This window comes from Cervus canadensis, chromosome 10 (assembly GCF_019320065.1).
Source record: "Cervus canadensis isolate Bull #8, Minnesota chromosome 10, ASM1932006v1, whole genome shotgun sequence".
Classification (NCBI taxonomy): domain Eukaryota; kingdom Metazoa; phylum Chordata; class Mammalia; order Artiodactyla; family Cervidae; genus Cervus; species Cervus canadensis.
In genome coordinates this window covers 22,817,505-22,841,526 of record NC_057395.1, presented here as the reverse complement: position 1 = coordinate 22,841,526, position 24,022 = coordinate 22,817,505, and the positions used below count along the sequence as shown (strand labels likewise).

The 24,022-nt window shown below is 37.2% G+C and overlaps 1 protein-coding gene across 1 annotated transcript in view; it reads left to right on the top strand.

Annotated features, from left to right (window-relative positions):
* The window catches only part of MALRD1 (MAM and LDL receptor class A domain containing 1), a 512,454-nt gene that overhangs the window by 368,554 nt on the left and 119,878 nt on the right, over window positions 1–24,022 (top strand). The window contains exons 32-33 of the mRNA XM_043480161.1: window positions 4,274–4,431; window positions 19,094–19,295. Coding sequence (XP_043336096.1) covers window positions 4,274–4,431; window positions 19,094–19,295 — 360 coding nt within the window. The remainder of the gene's footprint in view (window positions 1–4,273; window positions 4,432–19,093; window positions 19,296–24,022) is intronic.

Below are 24,022 nucleotides of genomic sequence, written 5' to 3'. Positions count from 1 at the left end.
TAGACTAATCCCTTGATCATTATGTAGTGTCCTTCTTTGTCTCTTATAATAGTCTTTAAAGTCTATTTTGTCTTAGTATTCTACTGCAGCTTTCTTCTGAATTCCATTTGCATGGAATATGTTTTTCCATCCTCTCACTTTCAGTCCTTTGCATCCCTAGATCTGGAGTGGGAGGTCTCTTATAGACAGCATATACACAGGTCTTGCTTTTTTATCCATTAACCAGTGTATGCCCTTTGCGTTAAACATTTAATCTGTTTACATTTAAGGTAAGTATTGATATGTATGTTTCTATCACCATTTTCTTAATTGTTTTGGGTGTTAGCAAAGTTTTCAGCTCTTGATAATCTTTAATTCCTTTATCATTTTTATCACCTCCTTTTTGAACTTGGGGTCTAGCAGACTGGAAACGCCTGTTTCATTGTTTCTTCTTTCAGGGGATTTTTCCTGTCTATTTAGTTGGAAATTGTTCCTCCACTTTTACTTTTTCTCAAATTTTTCTGTCTCTGTAAATTCAGGAGAAACAGTTACTGTGGTCCTGAAGGGCTGTTTTTATGTGTGACCATCCCTGTGCAGACTCTGAGTCCAATATTTCAGGTGCAAGCTCTGTTGGCAAGACACGACAGGCATACTTCCCGAAGGGTGTGCTGGCCGTCATGCTTTTGATGGGGGTGTAGCTGGTGTTGTGGTGACGAAAGCCTTTTCTGGACGTTGTGTCAGACCTCTTTGCTGTTCGGCTGTCACAGACCTGTCAGGGAGGGGGTCTGCTTCCCAGTCGTTTGAGTAGAGGTCCTGAGGGTCGGGTTTGATAGGGGTCTGTTGCTCGTGTGTGTGTTCTGTCCCCAAGAAGGTGAGTGCTAGTGCAAGTGAGGCCTGTGTGGTCACAGAGAACCTATGCACTGAGTGACCACTTAGGGGTCCTCAGTTCTACCCAGAAGCAGCCCAAATGCTGCACCCCTTTCTCCATTTTGTTCTTACAAGACTCAATGCCAGGCTGGTGCTAGGGCCTGCGGTGTGGCGGTGGGGATTGAGGTGGTTGTGCTGCCTCCTAGAAACTGGGCTGCCTATAGGGCAGGACTCTCCCAGGACCTGTCTGCTCAGATCCAGCTCCAGGCTGTGGTGTGAGGTAGGCGGGACTGGAATACTCCATTTGGAAAGGGATCCCAGCAAGCTTCCCCCTAGGGGCTGTCTGCAGAGTACATGGCATTCTGTGATACAGCCCACCACCCAGTGTGTTCACAACAAAGCGGCTGCTGCTGGCCCCACCCCCGTACTTAAAACACTGATAATGTTACATACCAGCCACACCCACACCACGTGCTCACTCACAAAGCCTGCAACCAGAGTTGCTCCCTGCTGTGAGCATGCCTACAAGGAGGCTCCTATGACAGAGCCACGCCACCTCAGGAATGAGCTAACAATGGCAGCCCAGACAGTTAGCATTAATTTACCTTATTTGGAACTCAATCAAGGCTATTTCTTTATATCCACTATGTTTTCAATAGTCTTAACTATATAATAGAGTAATTATTTAAGCTAATTATAAGTCATCAAGGGTGTAAAATGTAATTAGATGAGGGAAAGCTTCAATGTTCTTATTTAATCAAAATAGCATAGAGTTAAAGAATTCATGTTCTTAATGAATAAGCCATAGTTCTTAGTAGGTTTGACAGATGAAGTGTAGGTATATCTTGGTTGTGATGCCACATATATGTCTTCATTTTCCAAATAAGAAAATAAGCAAGTGACATCCTTGCAATGAAATGTGAAAGAAAACTGTTTCATTGTTGAATTAAAATAGTGTGTACAATTTTCCTAATCCAGTACTTGCTAGCACATAAAATAAATTTCATAGAATATTGAAGATAGAAGACCATTCACAGATGTAATAGAGAAACATTTCAAATTATTTCCACTACCACTCTTTTTTAAGCAAATGCTTTATTTACTGATTTGGCTGTATCAGGTCTTAGTCGTGGCATGCAGAATCTTAGTTCCCTGACCAGGGATCAAACCCAGTCCCCTGGCCAGAAAGTCCATTTCTTAAGCACTGGACCATCAGGGAATTCCTGCCACTCTTTTGTATTGAGGAGAATCTTGCTGCAATAACTCATATTTCATGTTTCTTGGTTATTTTTCTTGGATAAATTTTTTTCTTTATTTTGCCAGACATTATAAGGGTCCTTAATGAAGAGAAATACTTTTAGAAAGGAATAGTTTTGTTTTGTGTTTTTAAAATATATACAAGTCACTTTCAGTTTCTCATCTGACAGGTAAGTCATTTGGAAGTCATTATTCCTATCCTCATAACAAGACAAAAAGCTGAATACACTAAAAATCAACAGTTCTCTTAGATCTGTTAGAGAATTGATGTCAAATGCAAACCACTGCCTCCAGATTGGAGACAAATAAGAGAAACAGAATCACAGCTTCCTGGAGCAGAAACTCCAGAGCAGAAACCTCTGCAGGAATCAGAACTGGGGGAGGAAGTTGTAACTCCTAACTGATGCAGTGCTCTAGGCTCAGCGTGCACTGGGCTTCCCAGGTGTCTCAGTGGTAAAGAATCTGCCTACCAATGTGGGGGACACAGTTTCGATTTCTGGGTCAGGAAGATCCCTTGGAGCAGGAGATAGCAATCCACTCCAGTATTCTTGCCTAGGAAATCCTGTGGACAGAGGAGCCTAGCGGGCTACAGTCCACAGAGTTGCAAGAGTTGGAGATGACTTGGCAACTACGCAACAACAATTTGAACCTTATTTGAGAGATTAAAGAATCCTGGGGGAGATTCAGTGTTACAGGTCCTCACACTTCTTTACGTTTTAACTTCAGGTGCCCTACCATTTCTCACAGTAAAGATCAGAGAAAACTCCTCTCTGCCTTGAGCTGGTGGAGGAGAAAAGTCACCATTTATCCAGAACAGTCTGTTCTCTCTAACAAGACCTGCCCTCAATAGAGAACACAAATAGGTATTACCTATTACAGTAGCTAAAATCCAAGTCACTGATAACCCCAAATGCAGATAAGAATGAGACGAAATGGGAACTCTCATTCTTTACTGGTGAGACTGCCAACTTTGGGAAATAGATGGTCAGTTTCATACAAAGCTAAACCTAGTCTTACTGTGAGATCCAGCTGTTGTGTACCTTGGTGTACTTACAAATGAGTTGAGAACTTCTGTCCACACAACTTACACACTAATGCTTATAAAAACTTTGTTCACATTTGCTAAAGCTGGGAAGAAACAGGATGTCCTCTGTAGGTGAATAGATACAGAAACTGTGGTGCATCCATATAAGGAAATGTTACCCAGTGATAATAATAAATGAGCTATCAAGTCACAAAAAGAAACAGTAGAACCTTAAATGGTACATATTGCTAACTGAAAGAAGCTAATCTAAAAAGACTATGTACTGTATGATTCCAACTATATGACATTCTGGAAAAGGCATACTGTTAACTCACAATTTATGATTTACACACGTATCTCTCAGTAAAAATACTGAGAAAGTCACAAGAAAAAATACTTGTAACTAAAGAATATTTTAATAGACTTCATTTAGAACTATAAATAAATAATTAATCTGAGGAAGCTTTTATATGTGTATAAATACATATATATATGCATTTCATTCTCCCCTAGTAAAAGCCACAGAGGGAGTAGTAACTATGATGCATTTTGATGATATCTTCAGAAAAAGAAAATCCAATTGTGTTTAAATTGAGAGATCATTCACATACTAATGTAGTTGAGACGTTATCTATTGTTCAGATAAATAACAAGGTAAATTTCAGAATTACATTTCACTTTGCAGTTCTCACCTGCCATTCACTGCTACTTTGGTCAGTATGAGAATTGGAACAACCAAAAATAACATACAGTACCAATCAGTCCCAACACCCTCCATACCTGTTCTACATGCAGCATACGAAATATTTTATTTGCTTGAAACTGACAGACAAGTTTGAGGAATGTAGGGGAAAAAGAATACACTTTCAGAGTCAACGAAATATTTAATCATCTTTATGTGCAAGTCACATACCAAGGTGAATTTTTGTGAATTACATAATCATGGTGACGCTCTTTTTAATGTTGGTTTAAAGAAGTCAATATTGTTGATATATAATTGACAGAAAGTGAGTTGTGTTTAATTTTCTCTGTGCGTGCGTGTGTGTGTTTAGGGAAAACTGAAATTCACACATGATTTAAATATGTTCCACCTCATGCTGCAAAATATATCATTTCACTAAATAAAAATTGTTTATCTATTTCAAGGTAGTGGCCAGCACTTCCTGTTTGTCAACTCATCTGGCCCCAAAGAAGGATACACTGCGAGAATCACCACTTCCAAATACTTCCCAGCAAGCCTCGGAATGTGCGCTGTTCGGTTCTGGTTCTACATGGTTGATCCCAGGAGCACAGGAGTCTTAAAGGTACAAAAGGAAGACAGAGATTTGTCTTTCACTGACACATTCAGAGCATATGTTTAAACATTTCTCTCTTTTTTTGGTAGTCAGACAACACCAATCCTGATTCTATTAATTTCTCATTTCTTTCTGGGGCAATGGGACTTTGGCAAGCAGTTCTGTCATTCATCTTAATCTCATTCAAGATTTATCTCATTCATGGCTGCCACCTGAACTCAATTATGGTGCATGCTATTTAAAAGATTATCTAAAGATGAAAGATTATGGGCAGATTCTACATGTATCTTCTAATAACAACTTAGGAACAATGAAGAAATGTGACGAGAGGGATAGTAATGGAAAGGATTCTCTTCCTCAACGTAAAAGCAGAGCACACTTAAGATTATAAGTATATTATCAGCTCACACTGAAAACATGTACCCTTCTTTATTTCTAACTAATTGAACACAAGAATCTATACCAAATGCTAATGTCTTTAAATAAACAAGTTGCTGTATCTATACTTCTTATTATATGAAAGATCAATGAATGAAATTTTCACTTGTTAGGAACCAATTTTGAAATCTTAATTTCTAATGAAAAGATTGTGTATCAGAACACCACAAATAGTGATATTGCCTTGAAATTATGCAGTCACTTGTTGTTGGGATAAATATACAATTTGGAATTTTTGTCGTTATCTCAAACATTGTCCCTTGTAAATAATAACAGCTATTATTAAGTGATTCCTATCTTTCTGGCTATTCATTTTAACTTTATATGTGTTAGCAGTTTTAATTCTCACATTGTCCTAATGAGGTAGTGTTTAGCTTTCCCAAAATTTTCAGTAAAGAAACTGAACTCAAAGTGGCTTAATAACTTTTCCATGATTACACAATTGACCAGAAATCTGATTTCAAAAATCTGACATCCTTTATCCAGCATTGTTGCTCATATTTTCTGCATTACTCAGAGACGTCTAAGGAGAAGTATGAGGGAAAGATAGAAAGAATAAAAGGCCTTATCAATTCTAGCCATTGCTGGGAAAGCAAGCTCTTATCAAGTAAAAATAAAAGCGTGCAAGAAAGTGGAGAATCTGTTTTCCTCAAGAGAAGCCAGTAAAAACAACAGAGATTCATTTTTAACAGTTTAGATACGTGTGAGTATTTGTAGATCATGAAAAAATTTTGGATTTTTTTGTTGTTTTTACATGTAGTATGTAAATATTCAGTAGATTAGCCTATTGCTTATGCTAAATTTTATCTAGGGTAATTTATAAACACTGATCTTAAAAAGACTCTATAATATGTTGTTCTCACTGATATTTTAAAACATAGATACTGCAATTGAAGAGGACAGTAGTCAGTGGTTATTTGTTACACACAGAAGCAAATATGAAATGGAAACCTTTCAACAGAATGCACACAGGTTTCTAACAAAATGTTGCTTTCTCAATTCAAAACTAACATTTGTATATCCTTTAGCTATTCACCAGCTGGCCAGTCAGTGCTACAGGCTGAATGTTTTTGTCTCCCCAAACTCAGGTGTTAAATCCTAACTATGACAGTCAGCTAGTTGAGTTACCTACTTAAACAGCCCACTGTTTTTAGCCATGCTTCTGCAAACAGTCTTTGAAATGAAAATGTTAGTCTCAGGTCTTGATTTCTGATAGCTTGCTTAAAATAGTGGGTACAGTTTTTTCTAACTGGAAGGCAGCCGTTAAGTATACCATTGCTTTTATACTCTCAGCTGTCTTCAGAGAGGTATACTGGAAAGAAGAGTGGAGGGGAATTGCAGTAAGGCTGACATCCAGGTTTTGTAGAGAAATTGCCCTCCTCAACACCAAATTGTCTTGGTAGGTTTGACTGTCCCCATGGCTTTTTACTGCCTCCACAGGTGACCCAAGCAGAACCAATTATCCTCACTTCCAGGATTTGATGCGGTGTTTACAAGAGTCTTTCTCTGTCTTCCATGTTGCAAGTCACTGGCTAGAAGTGGACTAAATTTGGGGCTCTTGGAGACCATCTTTCCCGATATGGGGAGAGAGATTGTCTGAGAAAGAAGCTGGCACACAGAGAAATTCGGGACCAAGAGAAGGAAGACAGAACTGTTTCTATTTAAATCCTGGAGCCTGCTTTACCTGAATCAGTAAAGTTCTCTTTGTTACTTGCTATTGGAAAATTCCTGTTACAGAAACCCAGGGAGAAACTGTTTTTGTCATGTATCCTCAGGTCTCTGATGGATCACAGTAACTGTAGCAAGTCTGCTTCTCAACTGTTGCTTTTAATCTTGAGTTATTCCCAGTCTGAAAAACTCCCTGAGTATACCATATTTTTATATTATGTGAACAAATCAGTGAAGTGGAAACCCATTTTTCCACTCTTTTAAAGTGAGACTTTCCAGCTGCATGCTATTCTTTCACTGGCAACTGTTTTTCTATTTTGTAATCTCTAATTTGAGTATAACAGTGTCACATTTTACAAAATTTCCTTGGCAGGGGTATTTCACCTGATGTGTTGCCTTAGAAAGAATCATCTGTAGTTACAGTATTGATAAGACTGATGGACAGATAGCTTCTTACAAAGGGTAGGAAAACCCACCTTTGTGACTATATTTTCTAAAGTAACCAAAATAATATTATGTAGATTTATGGTGAGGAAGAACTTCTTCTTTTTAATATTAAAAAAATTTAAGACTATAATAAATGATAATATGCACTGAGGCATGATGCAGATAAATAGACATTCACTGCTATCAGCATGCAATTATAAAGAGCATGTTGGAAATTAAAAGCTTTATAATTTTTATGTTATTTACCAAAACATTCCACATTTATAAATATATTATAAGGAAATAAAGATAGATATGCATGATGTTTTATTTATAAGTGTCTTCATCTCACTGTTGTTTATAAAAGGGAATATTTGAAATCACCTGAATGTCAAATATTAAGAATTGGTGAAATATAGTACATTCACTCTTACAGTGAAACACTGTGGAGAATAATTGATAATAAAGAGAGGTATTTGTGATTCATTAATAACCAAAGTAACCAAATTTACAAATATGTATTCTAGAATGTGGTATAAAAATATATCTTATTTCACTTATTTTAACACAGGACTATCTATTCCTTAATCTATATAAATAAGTATATATGTGTGTGTATATATATATGTGTGAAAAAATATATGGAAGGATATACACTAAAATAGTAATTATCTTTAGATGGTGAGATGGAAAGATTGTTTTAATTACTTTTACTCATTTATTTTATAATTTTTCTACATAAAGCATATATATGTTGCCTTTCTAGTAAGAAAAATATATACAAGCGTCTTTCTAAAGGATCTTCACGTTTGAAAATGTTGAAAGACACAGGTCAAGGATATCCATAAACAAGTCACTTCTTGAGTTAATAAATAGCAAATGTGGTTCTGGAGCACATGGTAGATTATAAACCGTCTCTTAGATTGATAACATAAATTCTTTTAAAAAGGATATGTCAAAGAAAACACCTGAAGTGAAGTTCCATACTAAAGTATCTGTGAGGCCCTAAAAATAACCTGGCATTCCTAAAAGAGATCAAATAGCAGATTGTGCTAGAATGGCTTCTTGTCAGCACAAATCTGAATTTGTACTGAGTGTTATGTATCTCTTACCTATCTGTGCTCTGTTCTGTATCCCAGAGAACATTTCCCAGACTCCTTTGCTGTTTGCATTCCTGAATGAGTTTGACCAAAGGAAGGTACTGGCCAAAAATCTGAGGGCAGGAAGAAGAGACAAGCCTTCCTCTTCTCTCACTCTTCTCTCTTCTTTGTCTGTTTATTTATATCTACATTTCTCTAGCTGAGTTTGTACTGCATCTCATCTGTGACTCAGTTCCCCCAGAAGGCCTTGCCTCCCTGGTTCAACTCCCACCAAGGATACTGACAAATGCCATCTTCTTCCAACAACTCAACTTCACTACTCCCTCCCTTTGACTTTAGTCTTCGGAGGAGGAACATCTTCCTGTACATGCTAATCTATAGGTTGCCTCATAATTTCCCTGGTGATTCTCATCTCTTCCATAAACATTGTACCTATTATCTATATTAACGTTCCTCTATTTGAAATATATTAGTTTCTGTGTCCTAACTCAGCCCTGTCTAGGTACCTACCTCAAAGAAAACACAAATCTCTCAAAGACATTAACTGATAAAGCAATGAAAAATTGTGAATGAGCACCAATTTAAATTTGTCCTCCTTACATTAACTTCTTAAAAACTTACTGTCTAGTAGAGGAAGACAGAAAACAAATTGAAAAAAAAAAAAAACACTAATATGAAAACTTCTGTTTGTGATATAATACTATATCACATTATAGGACCAAATTAAACTGTTTTCTATAATACATAATTACTCATGGTCTTCTGAGAAAGTTATTTTATATTGAATAGTAAGAAAGTCTCTCTGAGAGATATGAGGTTTGAATTTAGACTTGAAAAGCTAGAAAGATCCATTCTTGTGAATAACTGTAGTAAGAATGTTCTAAGCAGAAGAGATAAGCTAAGGGAAAAGTTCAAAAGTAGAAGGTATTTGAAGGCCACTGTAGTGGAACAAAATAAGCAAGAGAAAGAGAGAAACGATCAGAGATAGGTTGGAACCAGCTCCTTCAGGGCCTTGCAGAGATGGTAAGGAGATTAGATTTTATTCTAAGAATCATGGAAAGTCATTGGAGAGTCTTAGTCAGCTTGAACTACTATAACAAATTACCATGAAGTGGGTGGATCAGACAACAGAAGTTTCCTTCTCACAGCTCTGGAAGCTCAGAATTTCAAGATCAAGGTTTGGGCCAATTTGGTTCCTCTTGTGGACCTGCTTTTTGGTTTGTAGATAAGTGGCTCTCACTGTGTGCCCAACCGGTGGATAGAAATCATCTTTTTTGGGTCTGTTCTTAAAAGGACACTAATCTAATCTACAGGGCCCCACGCTCATGAGCTAATTACCTTCCAAAGACCTCCACCTCCCAAAATCAAAACATTGAGAATTTGGGCTTCAACTTATGAATCTGAGAGGATATATTCAGCCCATAGCCGAGGTTTTAAATTGAGGGATAATAACATTTTCTTTGAAAATTGAGAAGATATGCTGTGTGGGGGTAGGAGGAGGAGATCGGAAGTAGATGTGAAACAGAAAGGTGAGTTACATGATTTCCAGGGGTCCCCAACTTGATTTAAAGTGGAGTGTAAGAATAAACTGGGAAACAATTGCCACAAATAGTGAACAAGCCTGAGCTCTTCATTGGCATATTAAGGTTATCTTCTAAATAAAATACACTTTAATTTTATTAGTATATTAGTGAAGGGCATCGTATAAAGTTAGTTTAATCAAAATGTTATATAGTTGATGAGATCAAGGTGAAATTCAATTATGATGTGCCACTTCTCTGTGGCTCAGATGGTAAAGCCTCTGCCTGCAATGCAGGAGATCCGGGTTCAATCCCTGGGTCGGGAAGATCTCCTGGAGAAGGAAGTGGCAACCCACTCCAGTATTCCTGCCTGGATAATCCCATGGATGGAGGAGCCTGGTAGGGCTACAGTCCATGGGGTTGCAAAGAATTGGACATGACTGAGCGACTTCACTTTCCTTTCCTATTACTTTTTTAGGATAAAAAACCAAATAATTCACATCTATCCATCCTGCAAAATAGAAAGCTGCATGATGAAAGAAATGTTTTATAGAAACTAGAAAGCCTGATACTAAATGTATAATATTCAGGGTAGTGAATAATATTCAGAATAATAAGATGTCTATTCAGGCTTCAGTATCCTCTGATTCACAGGCTCATGATTTATGGAGCAATGCTAATACATACTTTATTTTCTAGGTCAGTTTCTTTCTTTGAATTACCTAACTACATATAAAATTAAAAGCACTCTTTAAAATGGTACTGGTCATTTTCTGATACATATTGCCAAAAAAGCCCTAAGTGAAACCAAGTTAATTTCCCATGAGATTATTTAGTTTCAGTAGTTCAGCTCCTATCTTCTAACTTGTCCTGATATTTAATGCCAGCTCAGGTAGATTATTTAATGTCTATGAAAAGAGGTAAAGTTTGGCACAGAACAAGAGAATTTTCCTACAAATAACTAATAGCCCTTTATTACTCCAGACTCATTTTTTAAAGCCACAAAAAGGAAGTGAACTTCTGTAATTAATACTTTTCAAAATGCTCTTTGTAATTTATAGAAGAGTTTCTTTGTTCAAGGGGGAAAAATGAACTATTTCCTAAAACTTCTTTCAGTGATAACAGATGAGTTAATATATCTAAAGGGGCTTTCCAGAAGCCCCTTATTGTTCATATATCAGAACAGTTAGCCTACCAGATTGAAGTGGTTTTTATTTTAAAGTTGAGTTTTAGGCAGTCCAGTGGTTTAACATAAAACTGCCTTCCAGTACCAGGGTATGGGTTCAATCCCTGGTTGAGGAGCTAAGATTTCACATTCCTCATCACCAAGTAACCAAAAAACATAAACAACAGAAGTGGTATTGAACTGAATTTGATAAAGACTTTAAAATTGTCCACATTAAAAAAAAAATCTTAAAAAAATAAAGTTGAGTTTTAGAGCTAAATGATTTTGCTAAAACGTATGGAATTCAACATGTAAATCTGTTCAGGAAGCCATTATTGCCATGGCCTTATGCTTGTGAATTTTGCTTTGTTTTGTTTTAATGTGATGCTTAGAAAAATACTAAGAGCAGTGGGAAAAAAAACTGAGAATGATGTAAGATGGTTACTATATGCTATACTCTGAAGTCCTTTACATTGATCTAATCCTCAACCATCCAGTGAGGAACATAATGGCATTATCTACACTTTAACAGTTGAGTAAAATGAGATAGAAAAAGCTTCAGGAATTTGTTCAAGGTCACAGTGCTATTTAAGAGATGGCAGGCCATGATATTCCCACACCCACTGGCCCCAGCCTATGCTTTTAATTAGTATGCTTTACTGCCTCCCAGCTCTAGATGGGTTTTTTACAGCATATTTTATTTTCCATACTTTATTGCTCAAAATCATCTTTTATTCTCTCCAATAATTATTGAAATCTGGTCTTTAAAAGATACTTTACCTGTTTTATATTCTGGATATTGTGGTTTTCAATATAAATTTGATTTGAATTCCTAATGTAATTTGACAAAGGTAAAAGAGGAGTGTGAAAAAGCTGGCTTAAAACTCAACAATTCTAAAGATGAAAATCATGGCATCTGATCCCATCACTTCATGGCAAATAGATAGTGAAAACAGTGACAGATTTTACTTTCTTGGGCTCCAAAATCACTGTGGATGGTGACTGCAGCCATGAAATTAAAAGACACTTGCTCCTTGGAAGAAAAGCTATGACCAAATTAGACGGCATATTAAAAAGCAGAGATGTCACTTTGCCATAAAAGGTCTGGTTAAAGCTATGGTTTTCCCAGTAGTCATGTACAAATGTGAGAGTTGGATCATAAAGAAGCCTGAGCACCAAAGAATTGATGCTTTCAAACTGTGGTGCTGGAGAAGACTCTTGAGAGCCCCTTGGACAGCAAAGAGGTCAAATCAGTCTATACTAAAGGAAATCAACCCTGAATATTCATTGGAAGGACTAATGCAGAAACTGAAGCTCCAGTACTTTGGCCGCCTTATGTGAAGGGCCAGCCAACTCATTTGAAAAGACTCTGATGCTGGGAAAGATTGAAGGCAAGAGGAGAAGGGGGCTTTAGAGGATGAGACCTTTGGATGGCATCACCTCAATGGACATGAGTTTAAGCATACTCCATGAAACAGTGAAGGACAAGGAAGCCTGGTGTACCGCAGTTCATGGGGTCACAAAGAGTTGGACATGGCTTAACTACTGAACAACAACAACCAATGTAACAGAGAAGAAAAAACAAAAACAAAATTGGTGTAGCAGTTATTTAAATCATCCTCCTAAACATGGCACCCTAAATATATAATGTGTTTGGTATTGGGGGTGGGTGCTATCAGTATTCCTTTTCTCTATAATTGCCCCTATGACATGACATTTAATCCTTTTGTTCTGCTGCTTTTGATGGTTAACTTTTGAATGAGCTGTTCAAGAACAAGAGCCACCAAGACTACATCCTTTTTGTCAAACTTCTCAAAACCCTTTCTGGTCAGTTTCAGAGTCCTCTTACATTTGTTATCTGATCTATATCTGTCCTATTAGAAGAATTGGCCCTTTCAGGGGCCCCGTCTCTCAGACAATGCAAGAGGAAATTCTTTATGTTCCCTTTGTTGTTCCCAGACTTCCAAACTTCAGAATAAGACATTTAGGGAATTACCTGGAAGTCCAGTGTAGGGCTTTGTGCTCTCACTGTCAAGGGCCCGGGTTCAATCCCTGGTAAGGGAACTGAGATCTTTCAAGTCGTGTGGCCAAAAAAGAAAAGAGTCTCACTTCAATTCAGCCTTGTTTCTTAAATGCAAAACAACCTTGGGCCCTCTAGGGGTGATGCACAATGAATCATTGAGGGCCAGGTATTTTGAGGTATTCTAGAAAAGACATCTGATACACCAATTGGCAACTACCCTTATCACCATATATAATAATATGATCAGAAATAATTGAATAATGAATTAATAAAATATTGTATATAAACAGTTCCTAGTAATAAAGGAAAATGTATTTTAGATTTAAGTAAGTAAGTAAGTAAAGTCACTCAGTCATGTCTGACTCTTTGCGACCCCATGGATGGTAGCCAACCAGGCTCCTCTGTCCGTGGGGTTTTCCAAGCAAAAGTACTCGAGTGGGTTGCCATTTCCTTATCGAGGGTATCTTCCCGACCCAAGGATTGAACCCGGCATTGCAGGCAGACACTTTGAGCGACCAGGGAAGCCCATTTTAGATTTATATTCACACACAAATCAGGACACTAGATTACCACTTAGTTCAATGAAGTTATAACTTACAAATTGATAACCTGCATTAATGACTTGCCCCAAGTCTGATTATTTCCGTGTGATGTTACCACAGAGACAAGGACCTGGCCCATTTCTTAATTGTCACTAGTGCTATAGAAATTCTTCCAGTGATATGTTGAGTAAAAGGAGAAATGATAAAAATGTTAAGTTTCAGGAAGGAAAATATATATTCAAAAAAATTTAATATGTACTTATATTTATAGAACCGTGCGTTCAAAATTAAATAGGTTCTAGTTTGTATGGCACATGCTTAAGGCAATTTATACATCAGATTTTCTGTCTAGTCCTTTTCTTTATTATTAATGCTTAATTTTAAAATGCATTTTTATGATATTATGTTATTACAAAAGTTGTTGAGAGCATTATCAGTATTTGGTCTATAATTTTATTCTTTTTTTAAACACATTTTAACCATCCCAGACTAACAAGTTTACTCTGATTCCTGTTACATGCTGAGCCTCATAGTCCTTATATCTACAACTAGTGGTATACTGCTTATCAAAGGCAGCTTTTGAGAATAACCTCAGAGAATGTTTAACAGAGGAAACAATGATATATGCAGATATCCCCAGGCATAAAAGGTAGGAAGTCTGTTTAGATGAGCAGACTTTAGAGGGCTAATCTCTGCCCTCTAAACAGACTTATCAAACTCTAGATAATACCCTCCATTAGAGCATTTCATACTATTTTAGCAAAAATGTAAAGTACTAAGGCAGTAATTCTCAACATGTACACATACTGGTGTGTCAGTCATTTGTAAAATGGGACAGAGGTAATACACAAGAACAGTAGTTAAAATGAACCCAAGTATTTTTCAGTGTGATTTCTTCCCTTTTTGAGTATAGCTTCAAGATCCTCCCTGTATCAGTGTCCTATATTTCTTCTAACAGGTCTTACTGAATAGAAGGCAAGAAAGGTAAGGTTGTACCTGGTGTGCCAGGCATTTTGCGGAGCAGATTGTGTGACACTGAGGATGCTGTGATGGGGAGTGTGCCCGTAGGAGAGTGTGTCCAACAGAATGTTTCATCCATCACGTTGTGTAGTGAGAATCATGGGCTTATGTTAACAGCTTAGCAAAGGTGGGTGCACAAACCTTGATGGCAGAGATACTTCAATAGTGCAGACAGAGGAAGCAGTGCTGACACGTGCTTTATCTTTTATTGTATATAATAGGAAAATAAATCTCAGGATGGGAAAAACCTTGCTATTAGTTTCTATTAAAGTATAAATTAGCAGGCTGAGAAGGCACTCCATGAAATGCAAAGGTTGACACTCAGGAGAAGGAGCTAATCGAATATGACCTTCAAATTAGACTTTCCCTTTAGAATATAATAAAAGCAGGAAAAGAAAAGTGACCTCAAGTTGAAGAGTTATGCTGCTAAAAATTAAAATCAAGTCACAGTTTTAGGATAGAGACATGGGAATTTGCAAAAGAAGATATTTCTTACACCTGCCTAAAAGCAAGTTAGGTGCAAAGTCACCTTGAGAAAGAACCAAAAGTCAGTTCTGCTTTAAAGTCTGGGTCCCAAGCTGAATATTACTTCTTAAAAAGAGAAAAACACTTAATATATTCATAGTTAAAGCAACTTTTTTTTCCCCTTTTTTATTTTGTGAAATTTGTCAGTCTATTTTCCTGACAGATTTTGGCTTCAATGCTCTGTTTAGGACACCTTTTCCTGTCGTAAAATAGCAAAATATTCTCACTTGGTTGTTATCACATAATTTTGATTTTCAGATCTAACTGATTAATACAGTCATAATTGATTTTGTGTACGTGTGGTGAGAAGTGAGAAACTCATGATTTTCTTTCCAGATAGTAAGCTGGTTATTCCAACACCATTGATTCAATACTATGCCTCCCTTTGTTGATTAGACATGCTTTCGTTATCATTGTTAAATTTATGTATACCTTTGTAAATTTTCTATGGATGTGTAAGAGAATGATTGCTTCTTAGTTGAAACAAAGATATATAGATACACAGAGATGATGGAAACACAGAGATAAATCATGATCCTCTACAACCTTACTCACTATTATTGACTTAATTTGACAATTTAGGAAAGACATTTTTCCTCTAGTATAAAGTCTCAATTTGGTTTTCCGTTTTTATTGGTCTCAGCTTCTATATTTCAAAGCCATGTGGTGGAATGCATGAAGATTCAAGACAGTTATATGTGCTGAAGGAATTTAAATGTTTATCAATTTTAAGTATCCCCTCTTTATACATTCCTGAAATCTTATTTTGTTTGTTTATAATACTTATATCCTTGCCACTTTAAAAATAAATTCTTTAACATCTTACACATCCCAACAATGGAAACAGTGAGCGACTATTTTGGGAGGGCTCCAAAATCACTGCAGATGGTGGCGGCAGCCATGAAATTAAAAGACGCTTGCTCCTTGGAAGAAAAGCTATGACAAACCTAGACAGCATATTAAAAAGCAGAGACATTACTTTGCCAACAAAGGTCCATCTAATCAAAGCTATGGTTTTTCCAATAGTCATGTATGGATGTGAGAGTTGGACTGTAAAGAAAGCTGAGTGCTGAAGAATTGATGCTTTTGAACTGTGGTATTGGAAAAGACTCTTGAGAGTCCCTTGGACTGCAAGGAGATCCAACCAGTCCATCCTAAAGGAAATCAGTCCTGAATATTCATTGGAAGGACTGATGATGAAGCTGAAACTCCAATAGTTTGGTCACTGATGCAAAGAACTGGCTCATTTGAAAAGACCCTGCTGCTGGGAAAGATAGAAGGCAGGAGGAGAAGGGGATGACAGAGGATGAGATGGTTGGATGGCATCACTGACCCAATAGACCTGAGCTTGAGCAAGCTCTGGGAGTTTGTGATGGACAGGGAAGCCTGGGGTGCTGCAGTCCATGGGGTCACAAAGAGTTGGACACAACTGAGCGACTGAACTGAACTGAACATCCATTATAAACAGCTTATGGCTGGAACTTTTTTTTTCTTTAAGATTTTATAAATCAGTGCAGTTCTTTCGCATCTATACAAACCATTTTTTGTGTACATTTTCTATTTGTCTTTTTGTTTGTTTGTTTCATTATTTACCCTGTTAGCCCTGTCTTCATTTAGATTGATTGTACTTCCTTTACTTCTTCTTATTCCCTGTGTTTCTACATTCTAAGTGCTATATTCTTCTGTAAAGTGGACACTTAATTTTTGGTAAATCTCTTTAAAATATTCATCCAATTTTGTTGAAAATTAATTGCATACTTTAAACTACTTATCCCTCAAATAAAAAAAGACCTTTGGCAAAACTTTATTGACCTAAACTAACCCTCTCAAACAGCTCTATGACTTACTAAAGTTATATGCATATTGTAAATGTCATCTACTTTCCTGGCAATTTTATTCTTTAAAATTCCTTAGACATCATCAGTATATAATTATCAATGATAATTATCAAAGAGCATGATCTTTGCTCACTACTCTTTATTAATCCCTGTTGTTGTTCAGTTGCTCAGTCATGTCTGACTCTTTGCACACCATGGACTGCAGCACACCAGGTTTCCCTGTCCACTATCTCTCAGCGTTTGCTCGAAGTCATGTCCATTGAGTTGATAATCCACCCAACCGTCTTATCCTCTGTGGCCCACTTCTCCTCCTACCCTCAATCTTAATCCCTGTGCCGTCCACTATATTGAATTCTTTTTGTTTAATGTGTTCATTAGTTTGCTCTGCTCATGGCCGCCATAACAAAACACTTTCTCCAACAGTATATACCCAACCTGTGTGTCTTGGGTATGCAGGTCTGCACCAGTAACTCCTAACATAATGACTGACTGGGCTTTTCATGGAATTCTTTGATTAATTATAAGCTGGTGACACATGCATAGATTCTTCTCTATGCTGTCCATCTCTTACAGTTATTCCAGAATTCTTCTGGGAGCAGTCAATTTTGGGTTTTTTTCACCTGTGGATGTTTGCAAATTCCTCAGTTTTGTTTATGTAATTTCAACCAACAGTTTCCATTTAATTTAAAACTTCCAGAAAGAACTTACTATTTTTGTACATTGGTAGATGTGCTCCTAATTTTCCAGTATTTCTGTGGATGGAAACATTTTTGAGGTGTATAGATAAACGTATGTTTTCAGTTAGCCATCAGAACCAGAAACCATTTTTCCAAGTATTTAGAATTCTTCAAAATACACTAAAAAAGTAAATCAAATAATAATTCCATTTTTTTCTCCTGTTTGTAGTTTTACAGTCTAAAACTTCCTTCATTTGGAGGGAAGATGCTTTGAAGGCATTTTGAAGGTAGTCTGTATAGTGATATTACTAATTGGGATTAAAAAAACAACTTGGAGGTATCAGGCAAACATTGAATGCTACATAGGTCTTTCTGCTATTAAGAGGCACTTTAATTCTGATTACTCCTAAATAGTCTGTCTCTTTCAAGGCGTGTGAAGTTAATGTTGTAGTTCAGTTCAATTCAGTCGCTCAGTTGTGTCTGACTGTTTGCGATGCTATGGACTGCAGCACACCAGGCCTCCCTGTCCATCATCAACTCCCAGAGCTTACTCAGACTCATGTCAGTTGAGTCGGGGATGCCATCCAACCATCTCATCCTCTGTTGTCCCCTTCTCTTCCCACCTTCAGTCATTCCCAGCATCAGGGTCTTTTCCAGTGGGTCAGTTCTTCGCATCAGATGGCCAAAGTATTGGAGTTTCAGCTTCAGCATCAGTCCTTCCAATGAATATTCAGAACTGATTTCCTTTAGGATGGATTGGTTGGATCTCCTTGCAATCCAAGGGATTCTCAAGAGTCTTCACCAACACCACAGTTCAAAAGCATCAATTCTTCGGCACTCGGCTTTCTTTGTAGTCCAACATTCACATCCATATAAGACTACGGAAAAGCCACAGCTTTGACTAGACAGACCTTTGTTGGCAAAGTAATGGCTCTGTTTTTTAGTATGCTGTCTAGGTTGGTCATAGCTTTTCTTCCAAGGAGCAAGTGTCTTTTAATTTCATGGCTGCCGTCACCATCTGCAGTGATTTTGGAGCCCCCCAAAATAAAATCTGTCACTGTTTCCGCTATTTCCCCATCTATTTGCCATGAAGTGATGGGACCAGATGCCATGATCTTAGTTTTCTGAATGTTGAGTTTTAGGTCAACTTTTTCATTCTCCTCTTTCACTTACATCAAGAGGCTCTTTAGTTCTTCCTTGTTTTCTGCCATAAGGGTGGTGTCATCTGCATATCTGAGGTTACTGATATTTCTCCCAGTAATCTTGATTCCAGCTTGTGCTTCATCCAGTCCAGCATTTCTCATGATGTACTCTGCATATAAGCTAAATAAGCAGGGTGACAATATACAGCCTTGATGTATTCCTTTCCTGGTTTGGAACCAGTCTGTTGTTCCATGGTTTTTTGTTTTGTTTTTTTTTTAAGTGGTGAAAAATTCTGGTTGCACGCCTCCTCCAGCTTTTTAGAGACTTGAAATAGTTACATTCTGGGGCCATATCTAAGTTGGTACACAGAAATCAATATGACAAAACTAAACAAAGGTCTGATTCACCAAGGAAAATATAACATCCATAGGCAACAATGCTTAAATATATATATAAAGTATTGTTATTGTCTTATCACATTGCCAGACTCCATTCTTTCATTGACAACCTGGATATCTGTGTTCCTCTAATACCTAAGCCACAAAGAGTTGATTTTTTTTCTATTTGTTTTCTTCCCTATTGTTAGGTGTATACTGTTGACGAATCTGGATTAAACATCCTGATGTGGTCAGTGATTGGCAATAAACGAACTGGTTGGATGTACGGACATGTTCCTCTCTCGAGCAATAGTCCATTTAAAGTGGCATTTGAAGCTGATTTGAGTGGAGAAGAGAACATCTTTATCGCCCTTGATGACATCTCTTTTACCCCGGAATGTGTATTTGGAGGTAAGCAATTCCTTCTGAATATGGGCTGTACAAAGATTGTTTTAGATATCTAAATATAAAAGAATTGGGAATTTCTGAGGAATTGCATTTCTTTTCATGTCCAGTCTTACTTATACATTGTAGAAAGAGCAGTATACACAGCTGGAGGTAAAGTTTTTCTCTCATGAAACTTTATCATGAAATTTCCATGCCCTCTAGGCAACAAAGTAGCTTTGACTGAAGTTCTTTAAGAAACTCAGTGAAAATTTAGTTTTCTCAATATAGCTTTGTCGTCTATATATATTTTTTTAACTTCCAAAGGGTCACAGCAACTGCACAAAGACTCTTCTGTTCACCTGTCTTTTCCATCCAGATTAACTTTTCCCCTTCTGTTTCTACATTACAATCTAGAACTCTTATTCTATTACATAAAGGAAAAAAAGTCTTGTCATTAACTCCTTTTCTAAGAAATCATTCCTTTAACAAAAATCTGAGTTTCTGAAGTTTAAGAGGCTTCCACTTAAGTGGCTATTTGTTCTCAGATAAATCCTTCACTTTATCAACATTAGAGAGTGGGGTCATTGCCTTTCAAACTGTCCATTAATTTTGTATGTTGCAACTTTGCTGCATTTATTTATTATCTCCAACAGGGAAATTTTTTGGTGAAGTCTACAGGGTTTTCTATGTGTACTACCACATTACCTGCAAATAATCATTTTACTTCTTCCATTCCAATGTGGATGCCATTTACTCCCCCGCTCCCGATTGCTGTGGCTAAGACTTCAATATTATATTGAATAAAAGTAGACAGAGTGGGCATCCTTGTCTTGTTCCTGATCTTTTTGGAGGTTAAGTGTTTATCTTTTCATCATTAGGTATAACATCAGCTGTGGGTTTGTCCTCTATGGACTTTATTATGTTGATGTACATTTCTTCTATATCTTCTTTGGTAAAGTTCTTATCAAAAAATGGATGTTGATTTTACCAAATGCTTTTTATGCATTTATGGAGATGATCATATGATTTTTATCCTTTATTCTGTTAATATGTTGTATCACAATGACTGACTTTCAGATTTTCAGTCATCCTTCCACCCCTAGAAGATATCCCAGTTGATCATGACATAAAATCTTTTTAATGTGTTGTTTAATTTGGTTTGCTAATATTTCATGGAAGATTTTTCATTCATCTTCATCAGGAATATTGACTTGTAATTTTCTTTCCTTGTGGTGTTCTTATTTTGTTTATGTATATAATTCTGACCTCACAGAATGAGTTTGAAAGTGTTCTCTCCTCTTCTGTTTTTGGAAGAGTTTGTCAAGTACTGGTATTAGTTCTTATTTGAATGTTTCGTAGAACTCACCTGTGAAGCCTTCTTATGCTAGACTTTGGTGTGTTGGAAGATTTTTGATTACTGATTCAATCTCTTTACTAGCAACCATCAGCTCAGATTTTCTATTTCTTCCTGAACCAGTCTTGGAAGGTTGTGTTTCTGAAAATCAATCCGTTTCTTCTAGATTGTCCAATTTATTTGAGTATAATTGTATGTAGTAGTCTCTTATTATCTTTTGCATTTCTGTGTTATCAGTTATAACATCCCCTCTTTCATATATGATTTTATCTGAGTCCTCTCTTTTCCTTGGTGAGTCTAGCTAAAGATTTGTCATTATGTTTATCATTTCAAAGAACCAGCTCTTGATTTCACTGATCTTTCCTTTTGTGCTTTTAGTCTCTATTTCATTTATTTCTGCTCTAATCTTTGGTATTTCCTTCCTTCCACTAACTTTGGGCATTTTTAGTTCTTCTTTTTGAACAATCTTTCCAGCTACATTTTTTGTTGTTGTGGTTGTCATTAAATTCAAAGAAAATAGATCTTTGGGGAGTGAATGCAATTCCAAAAAAAAGAAATATTATCCCAGGGCATCCCTTTTAACTTGACTTGGTAAATATAAAATGACAGCAACTAGCAAGATGCCAAACAAAATAATGAAATTCATAAGGAATTCATGGGGAATAGGCAGCCACACGTTCTCCTTGTTTATATTATCACTGCTAAATGACAGTAGCTCTCACCTCATTCTTGAATAGAGATTTTTCTTCTTTTTTTCCCTTCTCTGGATGTGAACAGAAAGTATTACTCTGGAGCATTTCCAGGACTGGTATATTCTCTTGAATGCAAATTATTTAAAAATGGAAATATTTGTCTGTTTTCATCATCTTCATCATTTATATGATCTCCAGTGATGTATTCTACATGCCTAGAAGAGTCCTGTTATATAGGAGATACTCAATACACATACCCTATGAATAAACAATGAATATGTCAAATGAAAAGATGAATAAGTAAAAGTTATCAGCTGAATTTACATGATACCCCTCTTCACTACCACCAGTGACCTCTGCCTCCAGTCTTATTCTCTAACCCTGTTTTGGAAAAAGGAAAGAGACAGCGGCAGACAGAGCTATGTGATTTGTCCAATGTACTCTGTGTGACTATGTTGAGAGGTAGAAAGAACAATTTTACTAAAAATTTGGAGACATGAGTCTAAATCATGACCGTATCAGCAAACTCTTATATAATTTTAAAAGAAATTTAAACTCCTTACATCATGTTATATCATCAGGGAGATGGAATAAACAATGTCTTCTCTCTCTTTTAAGTCTACTCTCTTATGATCATATGGGACAGGATTTGTAAAAGAGGATCCGGAAAGCAGAAGGAAGGGATAGAGAATGATCTAGAAAAGAAGAGAGTCCAGAGAGAATAATGAGGAAGTTTAGAGGGTCTAGGAGTTAGAACAGAAACGTTACTGCAGGAAGACATAGAAGACTTCTCATTACTTGCTGTGTTTGTAAACTTGAGTAAGTCTGCCCTTCATCTAACCAAAAGTGAAGGGAAAGTTGCTCTGTTGCATCCAATTCTTTGTGACCTCATGGACCATACAGTCCATTGAATTTTCCTGGGCAGAATACTGGAATGGGTAGCCGTTCCCTTCTCCAGGGGATCTTCCTGACCCAGGAATCAAACTGAGGTCTTCTGCATTGCAGGCAGATTCTTTACAAGCTGAGCTACCAGGGAAGCCCATGTAACTAAAGTTTGCTGTGCATCTACTGTGTGCTGCCCTGAACTTCGATTGAAAGACATATGTGCCTATAATATTATTGCCAGCTCTCCAGAAGCTTAATATCTAAGGACATATTGGGATAGCAATGCATCCTTGGAAGCTTAAAATAGTAGTAAATGTAATTGAAACTCTCTTAGCTCTAAACTATGGTTCTAAGACAATTTCATTTGACTTGAAGGCAGTATTAGGCATAGAGGAGTAGTTTACTGAACCATCAATGAATATTCCTGAGAAATATTCAGTGGTGTGCTGGTAAACTAGTTCTCAAGAGGAAAAAAAAGCCCTGTGTGTAGCATTTTCCTATTTCCTTGGTGTCGATTCTGCAGCATGGTTAATTTTAATTTACCAGTATGACATCACTGCAGGTTGGTGGGTTTAAGAAGAAAAGCATGCCCTCTTTTTCTTTACATAGGCTGCTCTACACACACGTCAGAGGAAGGATCCTCACAGTTAATGGTGTTCGCTTCCTACCAACGCCACACAGGAGTGAAGACCACAACTGTGGTCCAGGGCAAAGAATCAGTTCAGTTGACTTGCTCTTGTATCTGACTCTTTACGAACCCATAGACTGCAGCACACCAGGCTGCCCTGTCCATCACCAACGCCTGGAGCTTACTCAAACTCATGGCCATTGAGTTGGTGATACCATCCAACTATCTTGTCCTCTGTCATCCCTTTCTCCTCCTGCCTTCATAATTTCCCAGCATCAGCATCTTTTCTAATGAGTCAGGTCTTTGCATCATGTGGCCAAATTATCGGAACTTCAGCTTCACATTAGTCCTTCCAATGAATATTTAGGGCTAATTTCCTTTAGGACTGACTTGGTTTGATCTCCTTGCTGTCCAAGGGACTCTCAAGAGTCTTCTCCAACACCACAGTTTGAAAGCATCAATTCTTCAGTGCTCAGATTTCTTTATGGTCCAACTCTTACATCCATCCTTGACTACTGGGAAAACAATGACTTTGACTAGACAGACCTTTGTTGGCAAAGTAATGGCCCTGCTTTTTAATATGCTGTCTAGGTTAGTCAAGTTTTTATTCAAAGGAACAAGCATCTTTTAATTTCATGGCTGCAGTCACCATCTGCAGTGATTTTGGAACCCAAGAAAATAAAGCCTCCCACTGTTTCCATGGTTTTCCCATCTATTTGTCATGAAGTGATGGGACCAAATGCCATGATCTTAGTTTTTTGGATGTTGAGTTTTAGGCCAGTTTTTTCACTCTCCTCTTTCACTTTCATCAAGAGGCTCTTTAGTTCCTCTTTGCTTTCTGCCATAAGTGTGGTGCCATCTGCATATCTGAGGTTATTGATATTCTGCCTGCAGTCTTGATTCTAGTTTGTGCTTCATCCAGCCTGGCATTTCGCATGATGTGCTCTGCATGGAAGTTAAATAAGCAGGGTGACAATATACAGCCTTGATGTACTGCTTTCCAATTTGGAACAAGTCCATTGTTCCATGTCCAGTTCTAACTGTTGCTTCTTGACCTACATACAGATTTCTCAGGATGCGGTAAGGTGGTCTGATATTCCCATCTCTTTAAGAATTATCCACAGTTTGTTGTGATCCACACAATCAAAGGCTTTAGCATAGTTAAGAAAGCAGAAGTAGATGTTTTTCTGGA